The following is a 27,259-nucleotide window of genomic DNA, read 5'->3' as shown; positions in this document are numbered from 1 at the left end:
TAGCCAATAAGCACATGAAATGATGCTCATCATCATTAGTCATTAGGGAAATGCCGCTCAAAACCACAGAGAACCACTTCACACCCACTATGGTGACTGTAATCACAAAGACGAGAACAAACGTTAACAAGGATGTAGAGAAATTGAAACCCTCATATATTGCTGGTGGGAATGTAAAATGGTGCAGCCACTTAGGAAAACAGTCTGGCAGTTCCTCGAAATGTTAAACATGGAGTTACCACTTGACCCAGCAATTCTACTCCTAGGTATCTACCCAAGAGAAAGGAGAATGTATGGTCACATAAAAACTCATACACAAATGTTCATATCAGCGTTATTCATAATAAATAGCCAGGGGCTGGCCCCGTGGCCTAGTGGTTAAGTTTGCATGCTCCACTTCGGTGGCCTGGGGTTCGCCGGTTCGGAACCCCGGGCGCACACTCACACACTGCTTGTAGGGCCATGCTGTGGCGGCGTCCCATATAAAGTACAGGAAAATGGGCACGGATGTTAGCTCAGGGCCAATCTTCCTCAGCAAAAAGAGGAGAATTGGCAGCAGATGTTAGCTCAGTGCTGATCTTCCTCACACACACACACAAAAAAGTGGAAACAACCCAAATGTCCATCAAAGGAATGTGTAAATAAAATGTGGTACATCCATACAATGAAATTTTATTTAGCCATAGTACAGATAACAACATGATGAAGTCTGAAAACATTATGCTAAGTCATAAAAGACCATATATTGTACAATTCCATGTGTATTAAATGTTCAGAATAAGTAAATCTATGGAGACAGAAAGTAGATTAGTCTTTGCCTAGGGCTAGGGGTGGCAGGATGGAGGGAGATGGGAAGTGAATGCTAATAGGTACAGGATTTCTTTTAGGGAGGCTTAAATGTTCTAAAATTAGATGGTTGCATAACCCTGTAAATACAGTAAAAAACATTGAATATACTTTACATGGGTGAATTGTATGGTATATGAGTTATATCTCAAAAAAAAGCTGTTAAAAATGACTATTATTTTGCCATATCAACATCCAGTTTGGGCTACTGTTCTTAAACACTACCACATAAGAAATACCCACTTCTGTAACCTGCACTGAAATGATCTGTTTTCATGTCACTTGCTGCCTGAGGTGGGGCCTATATCTTTGTATCTCCATTGTCTAGCACAGCTCTTAGAACGTAGTAGCCACCCAAGTATTTATTGAACTGAAATGACAGCATTATTTCAGTTAGTTTAAGAGGGGAAGAGTTAGCCAGTCATCGTCTTCAAAGACTCAGGGCTTCCTGTACCCTCCATCTTTTGCCCATCCCATCTGCTTTACTGTTTACAAAGCATTCTTTAATACTTTACTCGTTTCAATCTAAAAGCAACCTTGTGGGGTTAGTATGATTGTTACAGCTGTTTTACAGATAAGGAAACTGACTCAGAAAGGTTAAGTAACTCAGCCTAGGACATTGCCAGACTTGAAAGCCTTTCCACTGACTGTGCATCCCCTCACATCCCCGTGTTCATAATAAGGTCCCTGACCACTGGTGGCGTGCCAGAATCACAGAACAGGCCAACTACAGATAGTTTCCAAGCCTCTGAGTTTGTGTCATTTCAAAGTCAAAAGAAATTACCCTTTTGGTTACCCATTGTATTAGATTGGCGGTTCTCTGGCTTGAGCAGTCAAGAATTAAATCCATCAGTAGAGGCATAAAATAAAAGTCACCAGTTGCTTTTTCTCAATCCCTGTGTTTTTTTGCAAACATGTCTCTGGAGGTAAGAAAAATTCATTGTTATGATCAGTTGCTGGTTCATGCTGTGCCCACGATTTTATTCATTTTGTTCTGAAGAAAAGGGTAATAAGCCCGTTTGCTTGCTATTTCCTGTCGCTGAGCTGGTCTACTGCATAGCAGTTGGAGAAATTCAATTCAGCAGACATTTATTGACGTGCCTTCCGTGTGCCACGCAGTGCACAGGAGCTGGGCATGCAGAGGTGAATAAGTCCGAGTCCTTGTTCTCGGAGAGTCCGTAGTATTTTCCAGGTCCTTCAATCGTGGCTCGTTCTTTTGGGGAGGATTTGGATTGGTTTGCTTTTACATTTTGGTAAAATACAGTCCCTCTCTCATAAAGTTACTATCTAAAATATAAGAACATTTTGTTTGTTGAATGTATAGAAAGAGGAGAAATGACCCAAATATTTAGACCAACAGTGCTGCAAACTGATCTTTCACTTCAGAGCCAGCCAGGTTTGATTCTGAGTTGGATGACATTTCATCCCTTCAGGGATTCATGGAATCCATTTATAGGCTCTAAATAAAAGCGTCAGGATTTACTCAACTGAAAGTTAACCCAGCTGCCTCTCCATTCAAATTTGCCAAGACATCATGTCTATGCTCCCTGTGAATTTATTTAAAATGCTGGAAGTAATATGCCACTATTACAGAAGTGAGGGAAATGACAAAGTAGAGTAAAACTAGTCACCTACAAGGTCACTACCCTGATGCTGAGAGAGTGGCTGGACCTTGGGCAGGTTATCTTTGCACCTCATCTCATCTGTAAAATTGGGAATCATTAGTACCTTCTTTATGAGGCTTTGCCAGCACTAAACGAGATAACAGATGTAAAGCACACACACATAAAAAAGGCACAATAAGTGTGTATCTTATTAGAGCAAACAATAACCTTTTTTTTTTTTTCTTGTGAGGAAGCTCAGCCCTGAGCTAATATCCGATGCCAATCCTCCTCTTTTTGCTGAGGAAGATTGGCTCTGGGCTAACACGTGTGCCCATCTTCCTCTACTTTATATTGGACGCCGCCACAGCATGGCTTGACAAGCTGTGCATTGGTGCGTGCCTGGGATCCGAACCGGCGAGCCCTGGGCCACCGAATTGGAGCACAAGCAGTTAACTGCTGTGCCACCAGGCTGGCCCCAATAACCATTTTTATATAGTCCCTTTGTCTTGTTTTTCCTGTTTTTTCACAAAGTTGTTTTCTTGTTGTACTTTTGTATCCTGGTTTCTTTTTAAAATATATATTTTTTTAATTTTATTTATTTCCCCCCCAAAGCCCCAGTAGATAGTTGTATGTCATAGTTGCACATCCTTCTAGTTGCTCCATGTGGGACGTGGCCTCAGCGTGGCCAGGGAAGCGGTGCGTCAGTGCATGCCCGGGATCCGAACCCGGGCCGCCAGCAGCAGAGCACACGCACATAACCGCTAAGCCACGGGGCCGGCCCTCCTGGTTTCTTAACTATACATTATTCTATGATCATTTTCTGTCTTGCTGTGTGTGATTACTATAATTTTTAATGGTTGCACACTATTCTTACACACTGTGTTAAGAGTATGGGTGTACCATCCTAGCTTATCCATTCCCCTACTGTTGGACATTTGGGTTGCTTCCAATATTTCAGTATTATAAATAGTGTTTCAGTGAACAGTTGTATGTGTGTACTGTATTCATTTACTTCCTGGGAAATCTTAGGCAGTTACTTCATCTCTGTGTCTTTGTTGCCTTGATGCTAAATGGGGATAGGATAGTCTCTACCTGAGAGGATGGTTGTGTGGACTAAATGAGGTAATATGACAGAGCACTTGGGAAGTGCCTGGCACTTACCAGATGCTCAGTGAACGTTGCCTCTTCACCTCTGTTTGGGTTTGTTTTTTCGGGCTTCTCTCCAGGGATGAAGTTTCTTCTTTCCCTGCTTTCCAGAAGGATTTTAACAGTTAATGATGTCAACAAGGGCCGGCTGGGTGGTGCAGTGGTTAAGTGCGCGTGCTCCACTGCGGTGGCCCGGGGTTCACCGGTTCGGATCCTGGGCACGCACCAACACACCGCTTGTCAAGCCATGCTGTGGCAGCATCCCATATAAAGTGGAGGAAGGTGGGCATGGATGTTAGCCCAGGGCCAGTCTTCCTCAGCAAAAAGAGGAGGATTGGCAGATGTTAGCTCAGGGCCGATCTTCCTCACACACACACACACACACAAATGATGTCAATGCACACAGCATTATGTGCAAGGACCAATTTCTCTACACCCTCACTAGCAGTCATCCCAGGGTGTAACTATGGAACTCTCCCTTTAAAATAAGAGTGAAACAATAAGTTCATCCATATTTGAGCAGCTTGTTATGACCGGGACTCACTTCTGCTCACTGCCAGAACAGCTGGACCTCGTGTCACAAAGGTTGGGTGTTCCAGGGGCTGTTTTTTTTTGTGTGTGTGTGAGGAAGATCAGCCCTGAGCTAACATCCATGCTAATCCTCCTCTTTTTGCTGAGAAAGACTGGCCCTGAGCTAACATCTATTGCCAATCCTCCTCCTTTTTTTCCCTTTTTCTCCCCAAAGCCCCAGGAGATAGTTGTATGTCATAGTTGTACATCCTTCTAGTTGCTGTGTGTGGGACGCCGTCTCAGCATGGCCGGACAAAGCGGTGCGTAGGTGTGCGCCCAGGATCTGAACCCAGGCCGCCAGCAGCGGAGCACGCACACTTAACCGCTAAGCCATGGGGCCGACACCCCTCCAGGGGCTGTTTTTAAGGCCCTGTTTCTGAAGTTGCAGTCCCCAGCTGCTTTCCACCAAATTGTGTATAAGTTGGTCCTTGGAAGTTTAAGAACCCAGCGTAGTTTATTCCTTGTTGAAGTGCATACTTTTGAGTATCTTTTTGTTTTTCCAGAACAATCCAACAGTTTGTTCTGGGAAAATCTGTTGTAGCAGGTAATAATCTCAGTGATCCCTTCCCCCCTCCAGAGAAAAGAAATCAGCAAGGGTAACCATGTGTCCTGGATTGCCCAGTTTATACTTTTCCTGGTGTAATTATTCGTAGTGCCCCCTTCACCCTCAAAAGTGACCGAGTTTGGATGATAAATTGTATTGTCACCTTGTCCCAGGACATTCTTCAGCAGCTGGGGTATCTGCCTACACTTGCCACCTCACTACTCCCTGGACCACTTTCTGTCTGTCCAACAAAGCTTTCAGCCACATTGCTGTCCCCAGGCTTCACCTGGGAGGTCCTCACACAGGCCCAGCCTCTTGTGAATTAACATTAACACAATAGGCATTCACTCTAGTTTTCTCACTCTTTTCCCCCCATATCTTGCTGATGATTGTCAGTGGCAAAGGCAAGGCAGGGCACTTTAAATTTGTTTCAAAAGTTGCTCTTTGTCATTCAGAATTATTTATTTTGCAGCTCAATTCATCCCACAGGCAAACTTAAAGTTCCCTCATTTCTCACCATTTGCAGTTTTTAAAATTATATCTGCTTTCAAGTTCATCTTAAATGTAAACTTCTTATGTAAACCTCTTCTTCCTAGGACCTTTAACACTAATTGCTCTTGTCCTTATCAAATATAATAAGGTTGTTTATATTCATAAAGCACCTCAAAAGCCCTCATGCAAACACAGCAGGCAGGGCCAAGCTGAGTAAGCAGTAGCAAGGACACGCCCAAGATGATACACACAACCCCCATCTCTGTGATTGGTCGCAGACAGAGTTTTGTTCACAGGATGAAAGTTTATAAATACAGAAGCTTCTGCATTGGAAAAACAAACACAAATTAGCTTCTCAGTGAGGATTATCTTTTGTAGATAGGTAACGATATTTTAACTGACATAAGAGACTTTGTGATTCAAGAGGCTCTCTTTCCCCCCAAACAAGTTCCTGCATTCCTTGGGTAATGTCTTCACGGTTTTAGTGAGGAAAAACAACTGTCTTGAATGAGGGATGCTGCCAGGTGCAACTAGTGCGGAAATCAGTGTGGGGGCTGTAGTTCACAGATCAGAATGTGGATTCTCAATGGAAAATTTGTTTTCCCGTTTGTTTTAACCAGGTGACTTTCGGATGGTGGTTGGAGAGGATAAGACAAAAGTGTTGAATATTGTGAAGCCCAACATAGCCCACTTTCGTGAGCTCTATGGCAACATACTGCAGGAGAATCCCCAAGTGGTGTATAAAATCCAGCAAGGCCGACTGGAGGTAAACTCTATGTGAAAAATAAAATGTATGTCGTTTCTAAGGCAGGAGCTATTTTAAGGGAAAAAGTAGAGGTAGAGCGGTAGGACTAGTGTGATAATATTTATATTTTAAAAAGTAAGTTTTGGGGGCCGGCCTGGTGGTATAGTGGTTAAATTCACGTCCTCTGCTTCGGCGGCCCGAGGTTCGCCGGTTCAGATCCCAGGTGCGAACCTACACACCGCTCATCAAGCCATGCTGTGGCGGGGTCCCACATACAAAATAGAGGAAGATTGGCACAGATATTAGCTCAGGGACAATCTTCCTTAATCAAAAAGAGGAGAATTGGCAACAGATGTTAGCTCACGGCCAGTCTTCCTCACCAAAAAAAAAAAGGTAAGTTTTGTATATAAACATATTCTTCTCTATATTTGGAATAATGCTAAAAGGTAACGCAAGAGACTAGTAATAGGAGGCTGCCTTTGGAGAAGGGAACCACGGGCTGACGTGGGAGAGGGACTTGTCTTCACCATGTATGTCTTTTTTGCCATTTGAAATTCTTACTATGCATATTAATTACCAATCAGAAACAAGTGAAAATAAACTCTCAGATTACCTTCTTTCCATCCCCAATCCCATTTGCCTCCCCAGAGGTAACCTTATTGATGGTGTGGCATATATTTTTCCAGGTCTTTTTGCATACATTTTTGTATATATTTGTTCATATAAACAGGTATGAAGCAGTTGAGTCTTTTTTGTTTGGTTTTGTTTTACATAAATGAACTCATACATGTTATTCTGAAGATTGTTTTTTCCCCACTTGTATGTTTGTCATGTCTTGGAACTTTTCTTTTGATATATCAAATAAAACTTTCTTTCAAGGTATTTTAAAAAATAATATTATTAAATATTTGAAAATAAAAATCAAAGAACCTTTCCTTTTTGAGAAAAGTAATTCTGATTTAAGATTTTTTTAAACTATAGAAACCACAGTTTTTTATCTTGAACATAAAGAACACTGTATTTTATTTTTTTTATGCTCTTCGTCTTCCACATAATAGGGACAACTTATGTTATATTGAATGACAAATTAATGGAATTTCTAGAACTGAAAGAGAACTTTAAAAAATAGGAATTATTTTATTTTATTTTTTTATTTTTTTTATTTTTTTTTAAAGATTTTATTTATTTTATTTTTTCCCCCCAAAGCCCCAGTGGATAGTTGTGTGTCGTAGCTGCACATCCTTCTAGTTGCTGTATGTGGGACTGGCCTCAGGATGAACGGAGAAGTGGTGCCTCGATGCGCACCCGGGATCCGAACCCGGGCCACCAGCATCGCAGCGCGCGCACTTAACCACCAAGCCACAGGGCCGGCCCCAGGAATTATTTTAAACATAAGAGTGGAGAATAACATGAATGCCCAGAATACCCACCAACCCAGTCTGACAGATTTTGCAATGTTTGCTTCAGATTGAGGTTTTTTGTTTTAAATTTTTGCTTTTCTCAAAGTAACGCGTTCATATGGTTTAAAAACCAAGTGGTTCCTCAAGGTTTATAACAAGAAGTAGAGTTGCCTGCTATTCACCTTCCTACTTCTCAGCCCTACTTTCCAGAGGCAACTGCTTTCATCTCGTTAGCTGATTCTTCTGATATTTACCTCTAATTTCTAAATACAGTCATGTGCTGCATAACAACGTTTCAGTCAACGACGGACCACGTATATGACGGTGGTCCCATAAAATTAGTACCAGGTAGCCTAGGTGTGCCGTAGGCTATACCATCTAGGTTTGTGTAAGTACACCCTATGATGTTGGTATAACGACGAAATCGTGTAACGACACATTTCTCAGAACATATCCCCGTTGTTAAGCAATGCATGACTGTGATATGATTTGACTGTTATTTCTTGACTTTTGCCTTATGCTTTATTTTTGTCATCCTTCTATGGAAGATGAGGATTTTTTACTCTCTTATGCCACCCCCATCAATGCACACACATGCGTGCGCACACTTACAGACTTCCCCTGCCACGTTACCCTCTCTTGTTCCACATGTTATTTCATAATTTTTGGTTAGGTTAATATTCAATATTTACTTTATTATGACAACTTACTTTGTTTTCATTGCTGAGATACCCTACTATGAAATTCCCTTTCCTGTACAACTTTGTTTTTCTTGGAGTTGTCTGATTTTTTTCACTTGCTTGGTTTTCTGCGTACCTGTAGCTAAGTCATCCTCAAACTTTCTTACAAACCTGTAAAATTTCTCCCATTGTAGACAAACACACCAGGTATTTTCTCTGTTTCTTGCTTTTCTTGGGGATGTTCTTCCTGGAGCCCTGTGTCCCCTGTGTCTTTCTGCCTGGTTGTTTTCTAGGCTGCTGCACAGCTCTTCTCCTGGAACTTCCTTTCATTATCACCCTGACAATTTCTTTTGCCTCTCTGCTTTGCTAGTTTTTGGTTTTCTGGATCTTTTCCTCTTTCACAGTTGACACTTTAATTTTGATGTAGTATATACCTTTTAGTACCTTCCTAACACAGGTTTCGAAGGAGGTAAATTTTTTGAGACCATGTAAATCTGAAAATTCTACCCTCGTACTGATTGATGGTTTGGGCTAAATATCACATTCTGGGTTGGAGATAATTTTCCCTCAGAGTTTTTAAGTCACAGCTTCATTTCTTCTAGTTTCTAGTGTTGCATTAAGAAGTCCAATGACATTCAGATTCCCTACCCTTTGGATGTGACATTTTTATTTCTCTGACAGTGTTTAAGATCTTTTCCTTTTTCCAGTATCCTTAAATTTCTTGATGATTTGCCTTTGTCTTTGTCTCTGTCTGTTTTTCATTTATTATTCTGGCACTTCATGAGCCTTTTCAGTCTGGAAATTCGTCAACCTCAGCTCAGGGAAATTTTCTTTTATTATTTCTGTAATAATTTCTTCATATCCATTTTCTTAGTTTGTTCTTTCTGGAACTCCTGTTAGTTGGTTATTGGACTTCCTGGTTTGATTGGTTTTATCTTTTTTCTTTTTCTCTTTCCTGTTTCTTTAGTTTTTTTGTTCTGCTTTCCCAGGAGAATTTTTCAAATTGATTTTCTAACACTTGTATTGAATTTTTAATTTCCTCTGAATGTTCTTTTTTATAGCATCCTATTCTTGTTTTATGAATGGATTATCTTTCTTCATCTCTTTAATGATCTTTATTATAATTTTTGAAGTTTTTTTCTTGCTCTCTACATTGTTTCTATTTCTCTTATTCCTTTTTTCTGTTGATTCACTCTCATCTGTTAGGTTAGAGGCTTTCCTCAAATATTTGGATGTCCTTTGTGGCTTGTTTTTAAAGAGCAAGGCACTTTTAAAGATGCAGACTGGGGCCGGCCCTGTGGCGTAGCGGTTAAGTGTGCGCACTCCGCTGCTGGCGGCCCGGGTTCGGATCCTGGGCGCTCACCAACGCACTGCTTGTCAGGCCATGCTGTGGCAGCATCCCATATAAAAAGTGGCAGAAGATGGGCACGGATGTTAGCCCACGGCCAGTCTTCCTCAGCAAAAAGAGGAGGATTGGCATGGATGTTAGCTCAGGGCCAGTCTTCCTCACAAAAAAATAAAAAATAAAAAAAATAAAAATGCAGACTGGAAGTTCTTTTTAAATTTTTTGTTTATTGAGTAACATTGGTTTACAACATTGTAAAAATTTCAGGTGTACATCACTACACCTCCACTTCTGCACAGATTACATCACGTTCACCACCAAAACACCAACTACAACCCATCACCACACACATGTACCGAACCATCCCCTTCACCCCCCTCCCTCCCCCCCTCCCTCCCGGCAACCACCGATCCAATCTCTGTCCCTATGTGTTTGTTTACTGTTGTTATTATCTACTACTTAATGAAGGAAATCATACGGTATTTGACCTTCTCCCTCTGACTTACTTCACTTTGCATAATACCCTCAATGTCCATCCATGTTGTCACAAATGGCTGGATTTCATCGTTTCTTATGGCTGAGTAGTATTCCATTGTGTATATATACCACATCTTATTTATCCATTTGTCCCTTGATGGGCACTTAGGTTGCTTCCAAGTCTTGGCTATTGTGAACAACGCTGCAATGAACACAGGGGTGCATGTATCTTTACGCATTGGTGTTTTCAAGTTCTTTGGATAAATACCCAGCAGTGGAATAGCTGGATCGTATGGTAGTTCTATCCTTGATTTTTTGAGGAATCTCCATACTGTTTTCCATAGTGGCTGTACCAGTTTGCACTCCCACCAGCAGTAAACACATGCTTTCAGGCAAAAATTCCAGTGCATTCTTTTCCTCAAGAGAAAGCAATGGAAAATACTATTTTCTAATTCTTCATATTACTCAAGCCATTTTGGCATCTCTAAAATTCCTGGAAGTTTCACAGGTAAAACCATACAGAAAGATAAGATCCTTTTGACTAATCTCAATACTTGGCCCTGAAATATGAGTCCATAAATGTCATTTCTAGCATATTTTACAGAAATATCACATTTTTTGTCATTTATCTAGCCAAAGCTAAGTAGAGGTCCAATCCTGTGAATTTAGAACCATCTTAATGATAAATATGAAATATTTAGGTTAAAAAAGCCTTTCACCTTATTGGAGCCACTAAATAATAGCATTTTCTTCTTCTTTGCGTAGATTTTATAGATAAAACTAGAAAATCCAAACATTGCCATGTACTCAGTAAACATTTGCTGAATGAAAAAAAAGTGGTAGAATGAGTGAATTTGAATTATTAAGAAAGTTGCTCATATCTAGAAAATCTGAATCTAAAATTTAATACATTCATCTAATTTTTTTTCTTACTATTCTCTTAGTTGAAGTTAAAACCTAAACATTTGTTAAAGGAATACAAGACAGATTCTTACTTGGAAAATAATGTGATGAGCTGTTGAGGGCAGTGTTACTGGCTCTCCACTTGGCAGGCAGTCAGTGTTTACATGATTTTGCAAAAATTTAGTTTCATAAAGTAAAGTATATTAGACTGGGAGGTAGGGAAGCTAGATGCGGCCTCAGCTCTGTGGCTAACTTTTGATTCAAAGGTTTCTATGTAGAGGCTGATGTGTAGTTTCATATATGTTTAATTTCTATATTTATCTTTCAACTTGATGTATTTTAAAATACCTTGGGAACAGAAACCACTGGTGTAACTTACTCCTATTTAAGAAATAATGACAACTAAGTTTTATTGATGGAGTTATTCATTCCTTTATTCAACCAATGTTTTTTGAGTACCTACTATGTGCCAGGGGATTAAAAGTGAACAAGATTAGTCTTTGTCGTCAATTTAATTCTGCAGTTTATGAAATACAGCACGGTATGTAAAAGGCCCTAAAGGCAGGAGACACAGATTTAGATCCCATGCTCTTTTATTGGCTGTATGGTCTGGCTGTGTTACTCAGTGTCCCTGTGTTTAAAATGGGAAGGAGAATGCAAGTGCCTGGGTTTGCTGGGGCTTCAGTGAATGTTAGCTGCAGCCTCACTTTCTTTAACTGCTGGACTTGAAACAAATAGAAATTTTATTTTTATTTTATTTATTTATTTATTTTGTGAGGAAGATCAGCCCTGAGCTAACATCCATGCCAATCCTCCTCTTTTTGCTGAGGAAGACCGGCTCTGAGCTAACATCTATTGCCAATCTTTTTTTTTTTTTTTTTTTTTAAAGATTTTATTTATTTTATTTTTTCCCCCCAAAGCCCCAGTGGATAGCTGTATGTCGTAGCTGCACATCCTTCTAGTTGCTGTATGCGGGACTTGGCCTCAGGATGAACGGAGAAGTGGTGCCTCGATGCGCACCCGGGATCCGAACCCGGGCCACCAGCATCGCAGCGCGCGCACTTAACCACCAAGCCACAGGGCCGGCCCTCTATTGCCAATCTTTCTCCTTTTTTTTTTTTTCTCCAAAGCCCCAGTAGATAGTTGTATGTCATAGTTGCACATCCTTCCAGTTGCTGTATGTGGGACACGGCCTCGGCATGGCCAGAGAAGCAGTGCGTTGGTGTGCGCCCGGGATCCGAACCCGGGCCGCCAGTAGCGCAGCGCGCGCGCACTTAACTGCCAAGCCACAGGGCCGGCCCCAAATAGAAATTTTAAAACTGAGAATCAGAAATTGATCCTTAAAAGAGGCTGCTATTCTTTTCTTGTGTAGAAATGGAATATTATAGGAAAAGAATTGGCTTTTTTGAAGGGACTTAGAATCCTGAACACTTACGCATTCAGTTTCAGAAAGGAGAGACTCGCTTTAGCATGCTGCCTAGTCTAGGGTGTGAATTCATCTGTTTGTGTGATTTTAAAAAGAACTCATGTGTCTTTGAATATTTATAGAATTCAAAGCACTTTCCGTAGACATCATCTTTTTTTTTCTTCTTTAGATAGATAAAAGCCCAGAAGGACAATTCACTCAGCTAATGACGTTGCCCAAATCCTTACAGCAACGAATAAATCATATTATGGACCCTCCTGGAAAAAACAGAGATGTGGAAGAAACTTTGTTACAAGTTGCTCATGATCCTGACTGTGGAGAGGTGGTGCGTCTAGGTGTGTTTATGAATTTGAGGTTGAAGAAGTGCTGGCTGTGGGTAAACACAGACTTTGTGACTGAGACGTATTCTTTATTCTTTCTTGCCCAGTGAGATCGGGAGATAGATTGCCTCTAGGCAGAAGAAAGCACTAACAATCTGGGGTTTTTCCAAATATAAATTTTTGCTTCTTTGAAGTGGGGTGGTGAAAGTACTTCTATTTTTGGATTCCTGGGCCCTAAATCACTGTCAAAGGGGGAAACAATGTTTCTTTTGGCTCCAAGAGCCTAACTTCTAAAAGCTATTTCAAAGGCATGTCTGTGTTCTTCATGGTGGTCTGAGAAGGAAGGAGACCAGAGACACTTTTAATGCTTTTAAACAGCAAGAACACAGCTTTCGGTCAGCCAACTCCCATTCAGTGTGTCTCATGGTGTGTTCAGCAGGTTCCCTGTGACATGGCCTGTGTTCCACACGTTATCCCCAAGGCCTCCCTAATATTTACCAAAAAATCTGAACCTCCTCTTCAGAAACCCACTTCCCTTTGAGGTGTTAAAGGTAATTTACGAGGTCAGTCAATAAAGAAATAATGATGAAATTGAAAATGACTTCCTCCCTCAGATGAGTACATTCTGCTGTTTTATGGAGTAAATATTTACTGAGCTCCTCCAGGGTGCAAGCCACCGTGCTAGAGGTGATTCACAGTGATGAACACGATCCCCAATAGGCAGACTCCACATGCACTCCCTCAGGACCTGCCCCAGGTTGTCAGAGGTCACCAGGTACTGATGCTGAAGATAGAGTGGAGACATCCTTTGTTTGCTTTTCACTTTAACATGATTCTGGTCACTGTGTGATCTCACTGCCTTTCTGAGGGCATGGAGCGTTGTACTGTTGCTGCTCACTGAGGAGTCCTCTATATGTGTTTTCAGAATGAAAGTTTTTCTTCCAGGCAGAAACATTTGTTTTTTTATCTTTTCACATCTTGGAATTGAGAACTGGCAGCCTTAAGCAAATTTAACGTCATAAAATGACCTTTGAGGGTCACCTAACCCACCTACTTGTTTTAAGGTGAGGAGGCCCGGGCCCAGAGGGGGTCAGTCATTTGTGCTCACATGGCTGGTTGGTGACATGGCTGCCAACTCCGGTTTCCTGATCCTCAATCCTGATCCCATTTTCACTGTCACTCTATAACACCAGGACAGAGATAGATTTGCTGGCTTTATTGGATAACTGGGAAGAATAGATTTCAGATTTTAAAAGTGTGAAGATGACTAACATCTGGCTTTTTTACAATCCTTTTTGGTTTTTCCTCTCAGGGCTTTCAGCAATCGTGAGACCCTCCAGTATGAGACAGAGCACCAAAGGCATCTTCACTGCTGGTAAAAACTTGAGAAAATTCATGCTTACTGAACCTGCTGGATTGAGTGGCGTCAGCACTCCTGGTTAAAATGTAGAGCTTGTCTGTATTCTGCAAGCACTTGTGAAATGCTGAATTTTGATGGTCATAAACTAGGACACAGCAATAACATGCAGACAGGCAGAACAGCACTGTGATCTGGTCATCTGAAAAAGTCAAACCAGGTTAGGGACTGTTGGAAGGCTTTGCTGTCCCTCTAAGTTTTCTGAGTAACTCCTTGTGTACAGGTTTTTCCCTCGTGTTTTTATATTTATGAAACTTACACATGCGTATCATTGCAAACACAGCAGTACCGTGCTCTTTCCGCCGTTTCGCCTCTCCAGAGACAGCTGCTGCCAGCTCTCTCAGTTGGTTATTTTTGTTTACAGTGCCAGTTCTCTAAATAATAAGCTTATGTTGTTGCCTCTCTCCTTTTCAGTTTTAGGCATCATCTGTTGACTCCTCACTCCAGCAGGTTAGAATTCAGCTCTTCACCCACCTCATCACACATACTCACTCTCCGTCCCTCTGTCCTCCTGATGTAGTTGTCTGGAGCTCTGGTAAGGTCAGTCTTCAGAGCTGACGTTGTATGACTGTGTTAATGTGATCCATAGGTGAGCCACATAATACACTTTTCGTTCCCTGCACAGCTTTCTTTGCCCACAGAGACTGTCTTCAGCTGGCTCGTGTGAGGGATCCTGTTTCCCGTATCTCGTGTCTTTTACTTTCATGGTGCACACTCATTTTGATAAAGTACATCATCTAGTAATTTCCTGAGGAAGGGTACATGGGAGGCAAATTTGGAGACCATGTATATCTAAAAATATGTCGGGGCAGGCCCAGTGGCGTAGAGGTTAAGTTCTCACGCTCCACTTCGGTGGCCCAGAGTTCACAGGTTCGCATCCCGGGCATGGACCTATGCATCGCTCATCAAGGCATGCTGTGGCAGCATCCCACATACAAAATAGAGGAAGATGGGCACAGATGTTAGCTCAGGGCTAATCTTCCTCAGCAAAAAAAATCTTTAGTCTACCCTCATGCATAATTGAGACTTAGGCTGGATATAGATGAGAAATCATGTTCCTTTAGAATTTTGATATCATTGCTCCGATCATCTTCTCACTTCCAGGATTGCTGTCGAAGTCCAAAGCCATCCCGATTCTTAATCCTTTGTATATGTTCTTTCCAGAAGTCTGTTAGGTCTTCATTTTCCTCCAGGGGTCTGAAATCTCTCAGTGACCTACTGTGATGTGAGTCTGTCTTTATCTGTTACACTGGCTACTCATTGCCCTTTCCGTTTGGAAACTCAGAATGTAAGATTATAAAACTGTTCTTTTATTCTTTCTTCACTTTCTTCCCATCTGTTTTCTCTCTTCTCTTTCTGAAACCTCTTTTATTCAGACATTGGACTTCCTAGAATAGTCCTTTGGTTTTCTTTCTTTTGTCCCTATTTTTGATCTCTCTGTCCTTTTATTTTGCTTTCTGGGAGATTTTCTCAACTGTAGCTTCCAACCCTTCTATTGAGTTTTTATTTCTGCTATTATATTTTTAATTTCCAGGAACTCTTCTTGTTTCCTCTTTTTTTCTCTGAAATGCCTTTTTTTTTAATTTTAAAACATCCTGTTCTTGTTTTATGGGCTTAAGCATTTGAACATATCTTTGGATATTGCCAAATTGGCCTCCAAAGGGGTTATATCGATTTATAGTCCACTAGCAGTTAACGAGAGTTATGGTCTCCCCTCATTCTTTCCAACACTTGGTTTTGTCAAATGATGGACTTTACCGGTTCAGTCTTTCTTCATGTAACCATCTACCGAGTGTCTCTCATGTCCTAGCCACACAGGATGCAAAGTGAACATGACACTATCCTGCCTTCAAGGAGTTCATAAGCCAGAAGGGGAGACAGGTGTGTACATAGAAATTCACAGTACGGGGGGATACATGGCACAGAGGTAACCCAAAGAAGGGAGTGAGCTTTCAGCCTGATTCTGATCCCTGGGTTGAGATGCCAGGGAGCTGGTGTGGTCACACCTCTTAGCGTCTCACCCCAGCTGCCTGGATACATAGCCAAGCATCTGGCCCCAAGGACACAGTGTTGCCCTCCTGAATCTTTGGAAAGATTCAGCCAAAGAGTCAACAAAGATTTAGTAGCACATGTGCCAGATCTACTCAGCTGAAGAATTTTCTGCCACTCGGGTGCATAGATTTGCATTTCCAATTAAGATATTTATTTAATCTATGTTCCAGCTGGTTTTTCCTGTCAAGGCTGAAGATGAGGTGCTTTTGTTTGCTTGGGTGGTTCAGGCTATTAATCTGTGTTTTGCTTGATTGCAGCTCCCTTTCCATAATCCTCCTTGGATGAGGCTGAATGTTTTGGTTTTTTTTTATTTTTGGCTTCCGGTGCTATAAGGAATTATTAGATTGATGGATGATTTGTTTTTAGTTGTGATAATGTGTTAGAGGGTTTGTTAAAAATTCATTTTCTTTTAGGAATATATACTAAAATATTTACAGATGAAATGACAGGATATCTGAGATTTTCTTCAAAATAAAACATGGGGAGGGTAGTGGGTAAGGGGTAGATGACACAGATTCGCCATGAGTTGGTACACTGTTGAAGCTGGATGAAGATACATGGGGACGTATTATACTATTCTTTTATAAGTTTGAATTTTTCTCTAATAAAAGATTTTTAAAAATTCATCGTCATCATCTCTTGACACTTCAACTTGAAATGAAATCTTTGGTCCTCTTTCCGCTCGTTCTTTCCAGTCGCCAGCAGAGGGCAGTGGGTGACACCTCACAGAACCCACAGCACGGATTTCCTTGTGGCTGTGGAGTGCCCTGTGCTGGTTTCCCTGAGTGTGTACCGCTCGCTTCCCTTTCCCTTCTAAAGATGCCTCATTGGATTGTGGAAGTCCGGAGTAGCAGAATGTGTGTAACCTGCACTGAGGTTGCAGAAATTGTGGCAACTGATGTGCATCTCTTCACATTCTATGGGTTTACTTACCTTATGCTCTGGCTTCGCTGGTTTATGGTGATGGTGGGCTGTGATGAAGGCAGCCCAGGCCAAGAGGAGGAGTTTGTGAGCCCCAGAGACTAGGGTACAAATTCCTACTTAACTACTGTGACTTGGGCAGTTACCTAATTTTTCTGAGTTTTAATTTCACAGGGATAGTTATACCTGCCTTACCAGGTTGTAAAAATCATGTCTTAAGATATATAAAAGCATCCAGCACTGTGCCTGGTCTTTCCTCTTGTAGTGTCATTAGCTAAAAGTTTCCTGACCTCTTTAGAACGTGCCACTGTGCGCTGTCATATTCAAATGGCATTAGCCCATTCGCCTGGTCTCCAGCTGGAGTGAACTGGCAACGATAGGCCCTGAGTAGCCCTGAGTGGCTCCTTAACTGCTCCTCTTTCCTCTAACTTCACAGTGAGCTTCAGAACCTCTGTCCTCCTGTGCTTTGTTCTGAAGTCCTCCTGTTGTAGTCGTGGCTGTTGTTGTTCTGTCTTGCTTTTGTTGAGTCCACCTTCTTGAAATCTCCACAGTTCTGCCTCTGTTCCGTTTTTCAGCAGCTGACATATCATCTGCAGGGTGAGAAAACCCCAGTGTATTTGGTTGAGTTTTTATTCCTTTGTAGCCGTCATCACTCCTCCCCTTTGCAACCTCCCACTCCGAGTGGGGATGAAAAGGAGGTTCAGTCTCCCCTTCACCAGCAGATACCTTTTATATTCAAATACAGTTAAATTTAGGGATATAGCTAACCAGGAGCTAAGCTTGGATCAGCAGACTTTGGTTTGGAGTTGTAGTCATTCGTTTCTTTGCTCTGTAACCTGGGCATATTAATTAGCCCCCCTTCCCTGAAATGGTGGGGGATACTAATACACAGCTCACTATGAGTTCTGAGAGAGTCCAGTATGTACCCAGTGCCTAGCACGTACTTTATAAACTTGGCTGAGTCTAGATCTAAATATCACTCTATCCCTAGAAAAAATGGAAGCCAGTCTTCTCTAACCAGCCCAGAGGCTTCCCCTTTCTCATAAACTGTATTGGATAACGTGGCAGCGTGTTCTTGTGCAGTCTGACACTGTCTTTATTTGTTCCCTTGAAATTCCCTCACCGTTGATACACTCCTTTTCAAAGATGAGTACAGAAATGCTTCCAAAGCCAAACACTATTTTTTCCCTTTAGCCTGGGAGTTGATTATTTACAAAATAAGATTGACTTCTCTTCGACTGTGCTGTTAGTAGAAGAGCATAGCTCTCATCACGGTAGCGGATCAGCAGCTGGAGGCAGCCAGCTCAGGAGGAGCGAAAGACTATTCAGTCTCCTAGTACTTCCTGCTCCTCCTTTTGTGGTAGCAGCAGATGGCATCACATCTCACACTGGTAACAAAGACCAGCTAGGCAAACTGTCCTAGTCTGACCAGCAGCAGCCTTTTATGTTTCTAGCCTGATTAGAGAGAATGGAACTGTTTGAGTATTCTGTTTGGGAACTGGGAGAGAAATGGGGGAATTTAGTGATTAGATTGAGGAGTAAGCAGGAGCCAGACAAGGGAAGGCCTTAAAAGCAATGAAAAGGAATTCAGAGTTTGTTTTGAGGCAGAGCGAAGGCAGCGGAGGATTATAGAAAGACCACTACAGCTAGAGACTAGAGAACAGATTGAAGGGAGATGAAGCTATTGCTAGGAAACCGATTAGATGTGGTTGCAGCCAGCCAGGTGAGGAATTATGGCAGCCTGAACTCAGGTCACTGCAGTATAGGTGACAGAGGAGTTGCAAGCAATGTTTAGAAGGCAAGTTGCCGGGTCTTGGTGGTTGGAAGGATATGGGAGTGAAGGAGCGAGAAGAGTTGAAGGTAGTTCCCGCGTCCCTGGCTTGGGCAGCAGTGGACAGTGGTGCCGTTCCTAGAGGCGAGGAACACTGGGGGAAGATGATGAGTGTAATTTTTGTAATCTTGCTTTATTTTTTCCCGTCTGTATTTCTGGTCAGTCAGAATTAACTCTGGGGACAGATACCTGTTTACCTCTCTAGCTTCAAAAGATTCAGCTGAATTCACAATACAGGTTTAGTCTCGTTCCTAAAAAGATTCTCATATGCCTCAGTTGATCTTTACCAGCCCTTTCCTGGAACACAGTAGAATGGATCATTGATAATCCTTTATGTCTGATTTCTTAAAACATTTCTTCCAATTTTTGGTACCTACTTATTTAAATAGGAAGAACACATAATAATAGTTAAGATTTATTCTGATGATGTGCTTACCATTTAAACCTGAAAGTTCTTAGAATAAGTTGTCCTTCTGCCTCAGAAGAGATTTTCTTTGTAGGTATTTTAACTATAGCTGGAAATTAATTGGAAGAATGTTTAGGGGCTTGCTGATTTTCTCTCCTAAAGATCTCAAATATAGAATTGTGGGAAGGTAGAGACCTCTCACAACCTAGTCATATCTCTGCCACACATTGTTTCCTGGAGAATTTTGTCTGGCATTGGACCCATCAATTTAAGGTCACACAGGGAATTCCTAGTCTTACATGTGTAGTAACTTGGTTGTAGGTCACGTGAAACAAGCTAGCAATCACCAGAAGAAAAACCTTAGGAGCCGTATATTGAAGTAGATTTCTGTACGCTTCCAAAACAAAATCCTGACTTTAGATACTAATCAGAATTCGTAATGACTACCTTTAGGTAAATAAGGATCTGTCTAAAGAGAATGTTATCTAAAGAGATGTTGTGTCTTTATTCATTGGGGAAGGAACAAAGATGATGATGATGGTTCTTAAACTTTGTCTCTTAGCAGGCTGTCTTCAAAACACATTCTAAATGCAAATTTCCTAAATCACCATCCCTATCTTTTTTTTTTTCTTCTTTTTTTTTTTTTGTGAGGGAGATCAGCCCTGAGCTAACATCCGTGCTAATCCTCCTCTTTTTGCTGAGGAAGACCAGCTCTGAGCTAACATCTATTGCCAATTCTCCTCCTTTTTTTTTGTTCCCCAAAGGCCCAGTTGACAGTTGTATGTGACAGCTGCACATCTTTCTAGTTGCTGTATGTGGGACACGGCCTCAGCATGGCCAGAGAAGCGGTGCGTCGGTGGGCGCACGAGATCCAAACCCGGGCCGCCAGTAGCGGAGCGTGTGCACTTAAGCGCCAAGCCACGGGGCCGGCCCACCATCCTTTTCTTTAGAAAAGAAGCAGAAGGCTGCGGTGGCTTGGCGCTTAAGTGCACACGCTCCGCTACTGGCGGCCCGGGTTTGGATCTCGTGCGCGCACCGACGCACTGCTTCTCTGGCCATGCTGAGGCCGTGTCCCACATACAGCAACTAGAAAGATGTGCAGCTGTCACATACAACTGTCAACTGGGCCTTTGGGGAACAAAAAAAATAAATAAAATTATTAAAAAAAAAAAAAAAAGAAAAGAAGCAGAAACCAAAAGTAAGCTTAATGAAGGCCAAGTAGAATTCTGTAAACTCGGCGAAGGTGGAGACCATAACTTTTGTTCATACCAGTATCTCCAACAGCTGGCTCGGTGTCTTGTATATGTAGGTGCTCAGTGAATACTTGTATTTCAGTGACTGAATAAATGAAAGATTCTAGATCATCTGGTGGTAGGAAGACTCTCCATATATACAGAAAAGTGCACAAATCATAAATTTGGTGAATTTTCACAAAGTGAATACACTAATGAACCTAGTGCCCAGATGAAGAATAGAACAGTACCAGTCCCCCAGAACCCCCCTCATGCCCGGTCACAGTCACTACTCCTCCAGGAGTAACTGCTATCCTGACTTCTAATGCCAGGCTTCTGTTTTCCCCATTTTTGAACTTTATATAAATATGTGCTCTCTGTGTCTCTCACTCGTAACATCCTCGTAGTGTCAGTGAGATTCATCATGGTGTTGGGAGTGGCAATAGTTCATTTATTCTCGTTGCAGCTAGTCCATTGTATGAATACACCACAGTTTATCCTTTCCACTGTTGATGGTTTCTTGGGTTTCCAGTTTGGGGCTATTACAAGTAGTGCTCCCGTGAATGTCTTTGTACCTGTCTTTTGCTGAGTGTATGTGTGCATTTCTGTTAGGTATATACTTAGGGGTAGAATTACTGGATCATAAAGTATGTGGATCTTCAGCTCTGGTATATACTACCAAACAGCTGTCCAAATTACACTGCCACCAGCAGAGTTCCTGTTGCAGCGCTTCCTTGGCCAATACTTGATAGTAGATGTCTTTTTCATTGTAGGCAGTCTGGTAGGTAAGTAGTGGTATCTTATTGGAGTTTTAATTTAATTTTCCTAATGACTGGTAAAGTTGGGCATTTGTTCATATATTCATTTGGATATCCTCTTTTGTGAAGTGCCTACTCTAGTCTTTTGTTCATTTTTCTATTGAGTTGTCTGCCTTTTCCAACTGAATTCTCCATATAGTCTGGATATAAGTCCTCTGTTGGACATATGTAATGCCAAAATCTTCTACTCGGGGGTTGTCATTTCAGTCTCTTAATAGTATCTTTCGGTGAAAAGAAGTTCGTAATTTTACTTAGTCCCACATATCAATTTTGTCCTTCGTGGTTAGCGGCTGTCCTATTTAGGAAATTTTGCCTACTCCAAGTTCGTGAAGTTTTAAGTCCTCCACCTTTATTGCAATTAGAATATTAAGGCAGAAGGAGCCCTTCATTCTAATCTGTTGGTTCTTCACCTTTTGCAAATCCTGGCTTCCTCTGAAACTCTGGACCCTCTGCACAGAAGTGCACGTGTGCACACGCACAGCAGACTTCCCTGCAGTTTCAGGGAGTTCACAGACTGACATTGAAGCCTGCCCATGGGCCCCTCGTGAGAGAACCCCTGATCTAGTCCAGCCCAGTCATTTTGCAGATGAGGAAGTCAAGGCCCAGAGAGGGGGAGTCACACTGTAAGTTTGTGGCCCAGCTGGAACTAGAATCTGGGTCTCTTGACTCCTATTCCATTGCTCTTTCTAACACAATTCCCTGCTGCAGTCTTTCTGAGAATATCTCTCTGGCACAGCCATTGAAGGGAGGGACTGTTTTTGTTTGTTTGTTTGTTTGTTTGTTTTTCCCCCAAAGCCCCAGTAGATAGTTGTATGTCATAGCTGCACATCCTTCTAGTTGCTGTATGTGGGACGTGGCCTCAGCATGGCCAGAGAAGCGGTGCGTCGGTGCGTGCCCGGAATCCGAACCCGGGCCACCAGTAGCGGAGCGCGCGCACTTAACCACTAAGCCATGGGGCTGGCCAGGAGGGCCTGTTTTTAATTACAGGAGGTTTCTATCCACTTGCAGCAAAAAATGGCTACATGGTGATGCTCATGTACATTATGTATTTACCTTAAATGTTAAGTTCCAAGGAGTGTGTGAGTAAGGTTTTTGAAGTTGAGCTGGGACTTATCATGGTCGATGCATCTTCCTCTAGCTGTGACTCAGTGCCCTGGGGTTGCTGTGTTGGACCTTACCATTTGCAAGTACCTGTGTTCTGCCTAGTGTCTTGATTGGTGCTGGCTGGGATTTTAAAAAGCACCTTACGTAATAAGTTTCCAGCCTCAATGCTCGAGTGGGTGAGGTTTACCAGAGTGGTTGCTCCAGGGAGAAAATTAAAAGGGGTGGAGGCAGGGAAAGGAGCTCTCAATTTCTCGATTAGGCCATGTCAGTTTGCAAATAGTCAGTCAGTAGACAAGCCAGGCCAGAGTTTCTAGAAGTATTTGCTAATGATTTTACTGGTACCCTGCCTTTTTACCTGCCACTGCCTGCGGTAGCCTCTTAAAAGGTCCCAAGTGGACTAGGCAGCTTACAGGTAACATGGCCAGGTATTTTCAAGAGATCACTCAAGCCCCAGAGCTAGGAGTCTCCAGAATGAATCCTGTTCCCTCGTCAGCAGTGCCTACAAAGTGTACTGCCAGGGATGTGCATTTCAGACTTGCAGCACAGACCACAGTTTGTATCTCATGGTGAAAAACACTGTTTGGATCTGTGAGCCACACTCTGAAACACAGACTGAATGACCTCATCCTCAACACAAAGGAAGTTGAGCCCATGATACCATCTACAAATAGGATCCTATTAGATCTGACAGACTAATAACATCCCATTTATTTTATCCTATTTTATTTCTTCCCATAAGCCTCCAGAGAGCCTCTTCTCCGGTTTCGTCAGGTACTTGTGATTAAGTAGATAGGGAATGCTAGAAGGTCAGATACCTGAATGAGGTGCATCTTCTATCATTTCAGAAGTGATTACTGAATACCTGCTATGTGCTGGGTACTGTACAAGGTGACGGGGATACAGGGACGAATCTACTGACGAGTGTTGTCCGGTGTGGTGCGTGCCGTGCTAGAGGTCAGCACTGGTGCTGTGAGGCTAGGAGGAACAGAGTCTGAATCGCCTGGGGAGTCAGGGAAGGCACTTTTAGAGAAGAAATCTGAAGGGGCTTTTGGAGTCTCCCAGATAGGAAGTGATGGAAACGACATTCATTGTGGGCGGATCAGTGGCATATGCAGTGACACAGAAGCAGTGAGCTGGGGGAGGTTGGGTTGTGGGCATTGGGAGTTAGAGAGGTGCCAAGGATGCCCACTCGCATCCAGAGTCTTGTCTTTGTTCTTCCTTTCTCTTTTTTAAAAGAGCTACTAAATTCAAAGGCTGCCACTATGCTCGTAAGTCAAAGATTCACTTACCCCAGAAGCTCAGGTACCTTTGGCATCCATATCACTGTTTCAATAGATGCCTGAATCTGAATCTTTTCCCCTCACATTGATCATGGTGACCTTGAATAACTTCGGCTCCCAGGGTCTCCTGGACCCCTCAGACAGCCCATCACTGCTCCACTCCAAAGACAAGTCTCTGGTCTGAATATCACGGAACCTCTAGCTGACTATCTGCTCAGTAAGCCTCAGTTTCTCACTGTCTCTTCTTTTCTCTTTTAGGCATCAAGAAATCAGTGATTTATAGTTCACTAAAACTGCATAAGATGTGGAAAGGATGGCTGAGGAAAACGTCCTGATTTTGGTTGCTTTCATATATGTTATGTATAGATGAATAAAGTGTTCTTGTCTTTTTGACAGAGCAGTGTTACTTTGACCCATTGCTTGAATTTGTAGATACTTTGGTCTGCATAATACTTGATTTTTTAAATGTATGTGTCAGATATTTATCCCGGGGACCCAAGTACCTTTGAGGACTTAGGATGAGAGAAGAATCCTCTTTACATACAAAACCGTCTGGGTCCTGCTTTCCTGAGAGCGTTAGCTGTGGTCTGCATCTTTTGTACATGAGCATCAGAGGCCCAAGAAATGGTGCGTACGCTCATGGACGTGCAGCCCCAGGGTTTACAGGCGGGGACATCTGGCTCCTCTGCCTAGTCTCCATCCTGTTCTCTGGGTTTTTCCAGTGAGAGCTCACAGGTGTTGCATCAGCATTTTCCTGGATCTAGGTTTTTTATGTTTCTCTTTGTTCTCCACAAAGGCATGTGGCAGTGACTTTTGGGTAAAGAGCCTGTGACAGACCCCTCGCAGAGCTTTCGCTGTTATAACAGGTAGGAATGTTTGGGTAAAGGAAACCCACGCAGAGTGCCTTGAACAACAAAGGCTCATTAGTTCAAAGAACTGAAAAGTTAGAGGTGTGGTGGGCTCCAGAGCTAGGTCGATTCAGCGGGTTAACAGCTGATATTCGGACCAGCAGTCCTGGACCCAGTTTCTCTCCGTCTCTCCTTTCTTGGCCCTTTGCTGTGTTGACGTCACACCAAGGCTGGCTCCTGTCTTAATTCTGAGACTGCTGGCAACAACTTCCAGGGCTGTATGCTTCCCCATCTGCATTTGGGGAGACAGAGAGGGTTCCTTTCAGAAGCCCTCTTAGAAAAGCAAGAAACCTTTCCAGCAGCCACCAGCAAGTCTCTGTCCAGTTTCTTGGGCCCTAATTGGATTACTTGGCCGTCCCTATGCCAGTAATTGGCCGAAGGATGGAACCAGGCTGATGAGTTTAGGCCTGAGCCACGTGCCACACCCGAGTCACCCTCCCCTCAAGCTCAGCTGCAAGGAAGGAGTGGACACCTCGCCCATCACGTTGGTCTCTTCAATCCAAACTCAGGTTTTATCTTTCTTTTCTTCAAATTGTCTCATCACCTCACACTGTTTGCATCGCCCAGGGCTCTAGTGCAGACCCTTAGGTTCTCTTGTAAATTTGAACAATGTGTCTCTACTTATTTTTTCTACCTTTGGGTTTAGCTCATTCCAACCCAAATTAGAAGCCTCGTGGTGGGCCAGCCCCGTGGCTTAGCGGTTAAGTGCGCACGCTCTGCTACTGGCGGCCTGGGTTTGGATGCTGGGCGCACACCGACGCACCGCTTCTCCAGCCATGTTGAGGCTGCGTCCCACATACAGCAACTAGCAGGATGTGCAACTACGACATACAACTATCTACTGGGGCTTTGGGGGAAAAAAAAGGAGGAGGATTGGCAATAGATGTTAGCTCAGAGCCAGTCTTCCTCAGCAAAAAGAGGAGGATTAGCATGGATGTTAGCTCAGGGCTGATCTTCCTCACACACACACAAAAAAGCCTCGTGGTATACTGAAAGGAGGACAGGTTTAGGATATGACCAAACTGGGTTGAATCTCAGCTCCACTGCTGACTAGCTGTGTGACTTTGAGCAAGTTATTTAGCCTCTCTGAACAGTTTCACCATCTGTGCAATGGGGATAATATTGCAAACCTCCTTGGGCTGTTGTGAAGACCCTGTGAGCTAAGTGTCCTGTGTAATAGGACCCCTGCCTAGTAGCATTCAGTATGTGATTGTTGCTGCTGTCATTTTGTATTACTGTTTTTGGTACTATTTTCTTCTCTAAACCTTTTTGTTTCTTTGAGTCAAGTTCTTCCTCAAGAAGCTAAAATGATTCCCCACTGCTTATAGAATAAAATAAGAATTTCTCATCAGCCTTAGTCAATTTGGGTTGCTATAACAGAATACCACATACTGGTTGGCTTATAAACAACAGAATTTATTTCTCACAGTTCTGGAGCCGGGAAGTCTGAGATCAGGCTGCCAGTATGGCCAGGTTCTGGTAAGAACCCTCTTCCTGGTTGCAGAGGGCTGTTTTCTCACGTCTCACGTGGTGGAGAGGGAAGAGCCTAAGTGAGCTTTCAGGTCTCTGCCCACCTCTGAATACCATCACAGTGGGGAGGTTAGAATTTCAACATCTGAATTTGAGGGGGACACAAACGTTTAATCCATAACAATTCTATTTAAGACCTTCTATAAACTGGCTTTATTTTACTTTAACTTCTGCTCCCTGTATCTGCCCCCTGCAAAGTATCTACTTTGCAAAGTAGATAACGCAGTAGAGCACAGAAGGTTAGAGTCATTTTCCAGGTGGGGATACCTGAGGCCCCAGGAGAGGAAGTGACTGCCTAGGGTCATAATATACGTGAGTAACATAGCTGAGACTTGAACCCAGGCTGCAGACTCCCATCTAGTGCCTTTTCCCACACACGCTGTAGGCTTCACAAGTGATGGATGCTTCAGTCCTTGTGTTCCACTTCCCCTAGGTGTGTTCTGTTCTTCCTTTTCCTCAATTCATCTTGCAGTATCGATGTCTGAGTTGGGATTGATCAAACAGGTATAGAAGGATGAGAGGTGAGACCTCCTCTGAGGAAAATAGAATTCTTTGGCAGGAAGTAGCTCTTCTTAAATTCCAGAAGACCCAAAAAATAAATGTCTGTCTTGGGAGTCAGACTTCTTTCCAGCTGTGTGCTTGGGCAAGTTATTAAACCATTCTGAGCCTCAGTTTCTATGCCATAAGGTAGGTGTATTCATACCCATCTGGCAGGGCTGGTGTGCGAGTCAATGAGATAACATAGGTAAAGGACCTAGCATGGCTCTTGGCACATGAGAATAGTTAATGTTTCTACAAGTCGCTCTGCTATTCAATTCAGATGGTGAGTTTGGATAGCCAGGGATAATCCTACATATATCAGAGTCCAGTCAGGAAAGCAGAAATCATCCTAGGTATTGCACATAGAGGGGATTTAATGAAGGGAATTAGTTACAAAGGTATTGAAAGGGGTATGCTGGAGGAGGAAGAAGGGATTACTCCCAGAGATCAGAAAGTGGCTAACATCCCTTGGCTGGAGTCTCCAGGCTGACCTGCTTGCTGTGGTGCTGGAGATGCTGCCTGTGGTAGTTTCAAAATATGTTCTCAAATTCTTTGGCCTTCCTCCCATCAGGAGGTGGAGTCTGATTCTTCCTTGAATGTGGGCTGGCGTTAGTGACTTGCTTCTAACAGATAGAATGCAGCAAACGAGATATTCTGTGACTTCCAAGGTGAAGTCCAAAAGGTGGCACGGCTTCCACCTGGCTCTCTTGCAAGACACTCAC

The 27,259-nt window shown here is 42.7% G+C and overlaps 1 protein-coding gene across 4 annotated transcripts in view; it reads left to right on the top strand.

The window, feature by feature from the left end:
• Positions 1-23,971, top strand: part of TAMM41 (TAM41 mitochondrial translocator assembly and maintenance homolog) — a 44,359-nt gene extending 20,388 nt beyond the window's left edge. For 3 of the 4 annotated variants that reach the window (XM_004443162.3, XM_087431521.1, XM_087431522.1), the window contains 4 exons: positions 5,823-5,968; positions 12,348-12,513; positions 13,811-13,873; positions 23,818-23,971. In XM_004443162.3, the coding sequence (XP_004443219.1) occupies positions 5,823-5,968; positions 12,348-12,513; positions 13,811-13,873; positions 23,818-23,894 (452 nt within the window). In that variant the 3' untranslated portion in view covers positions 23,895-23,971. Of the gene's footprint in view, positions 1-5,822; positions 5,969-12,347; positions 12,514-13,810; positions 13,874-14,329; positions 14,366-23,817 lie in introns of all 4 variants that reach the window. The other variant, XM_087431520.1, reaches the window with a different exon arrangement.
• The last annotated feature ends 3,288 nt before the right edge of the window (positions 23,972-27,259 follow it).

The sequence above is a fragment of the Ceratotherium simum genome, chromosome 5, assembly GCF_057802395.1.
Source record: "Ceratotherium simum simum isolate JZ-2026a chromosome 5, ASM5780239v1, whole genome shotgun sequence".
Taxonomy (NCBI): domain Eukaryota; kingdom Metazoa; phylum Chordata; class Mammalia; order Perissodactyla; family Rhinocerotidae; genus Ceratotherium; species Ceratotherium simum.
This window is presented reverse-complemented; position numbering and strand designations above follow the sequence as displayed.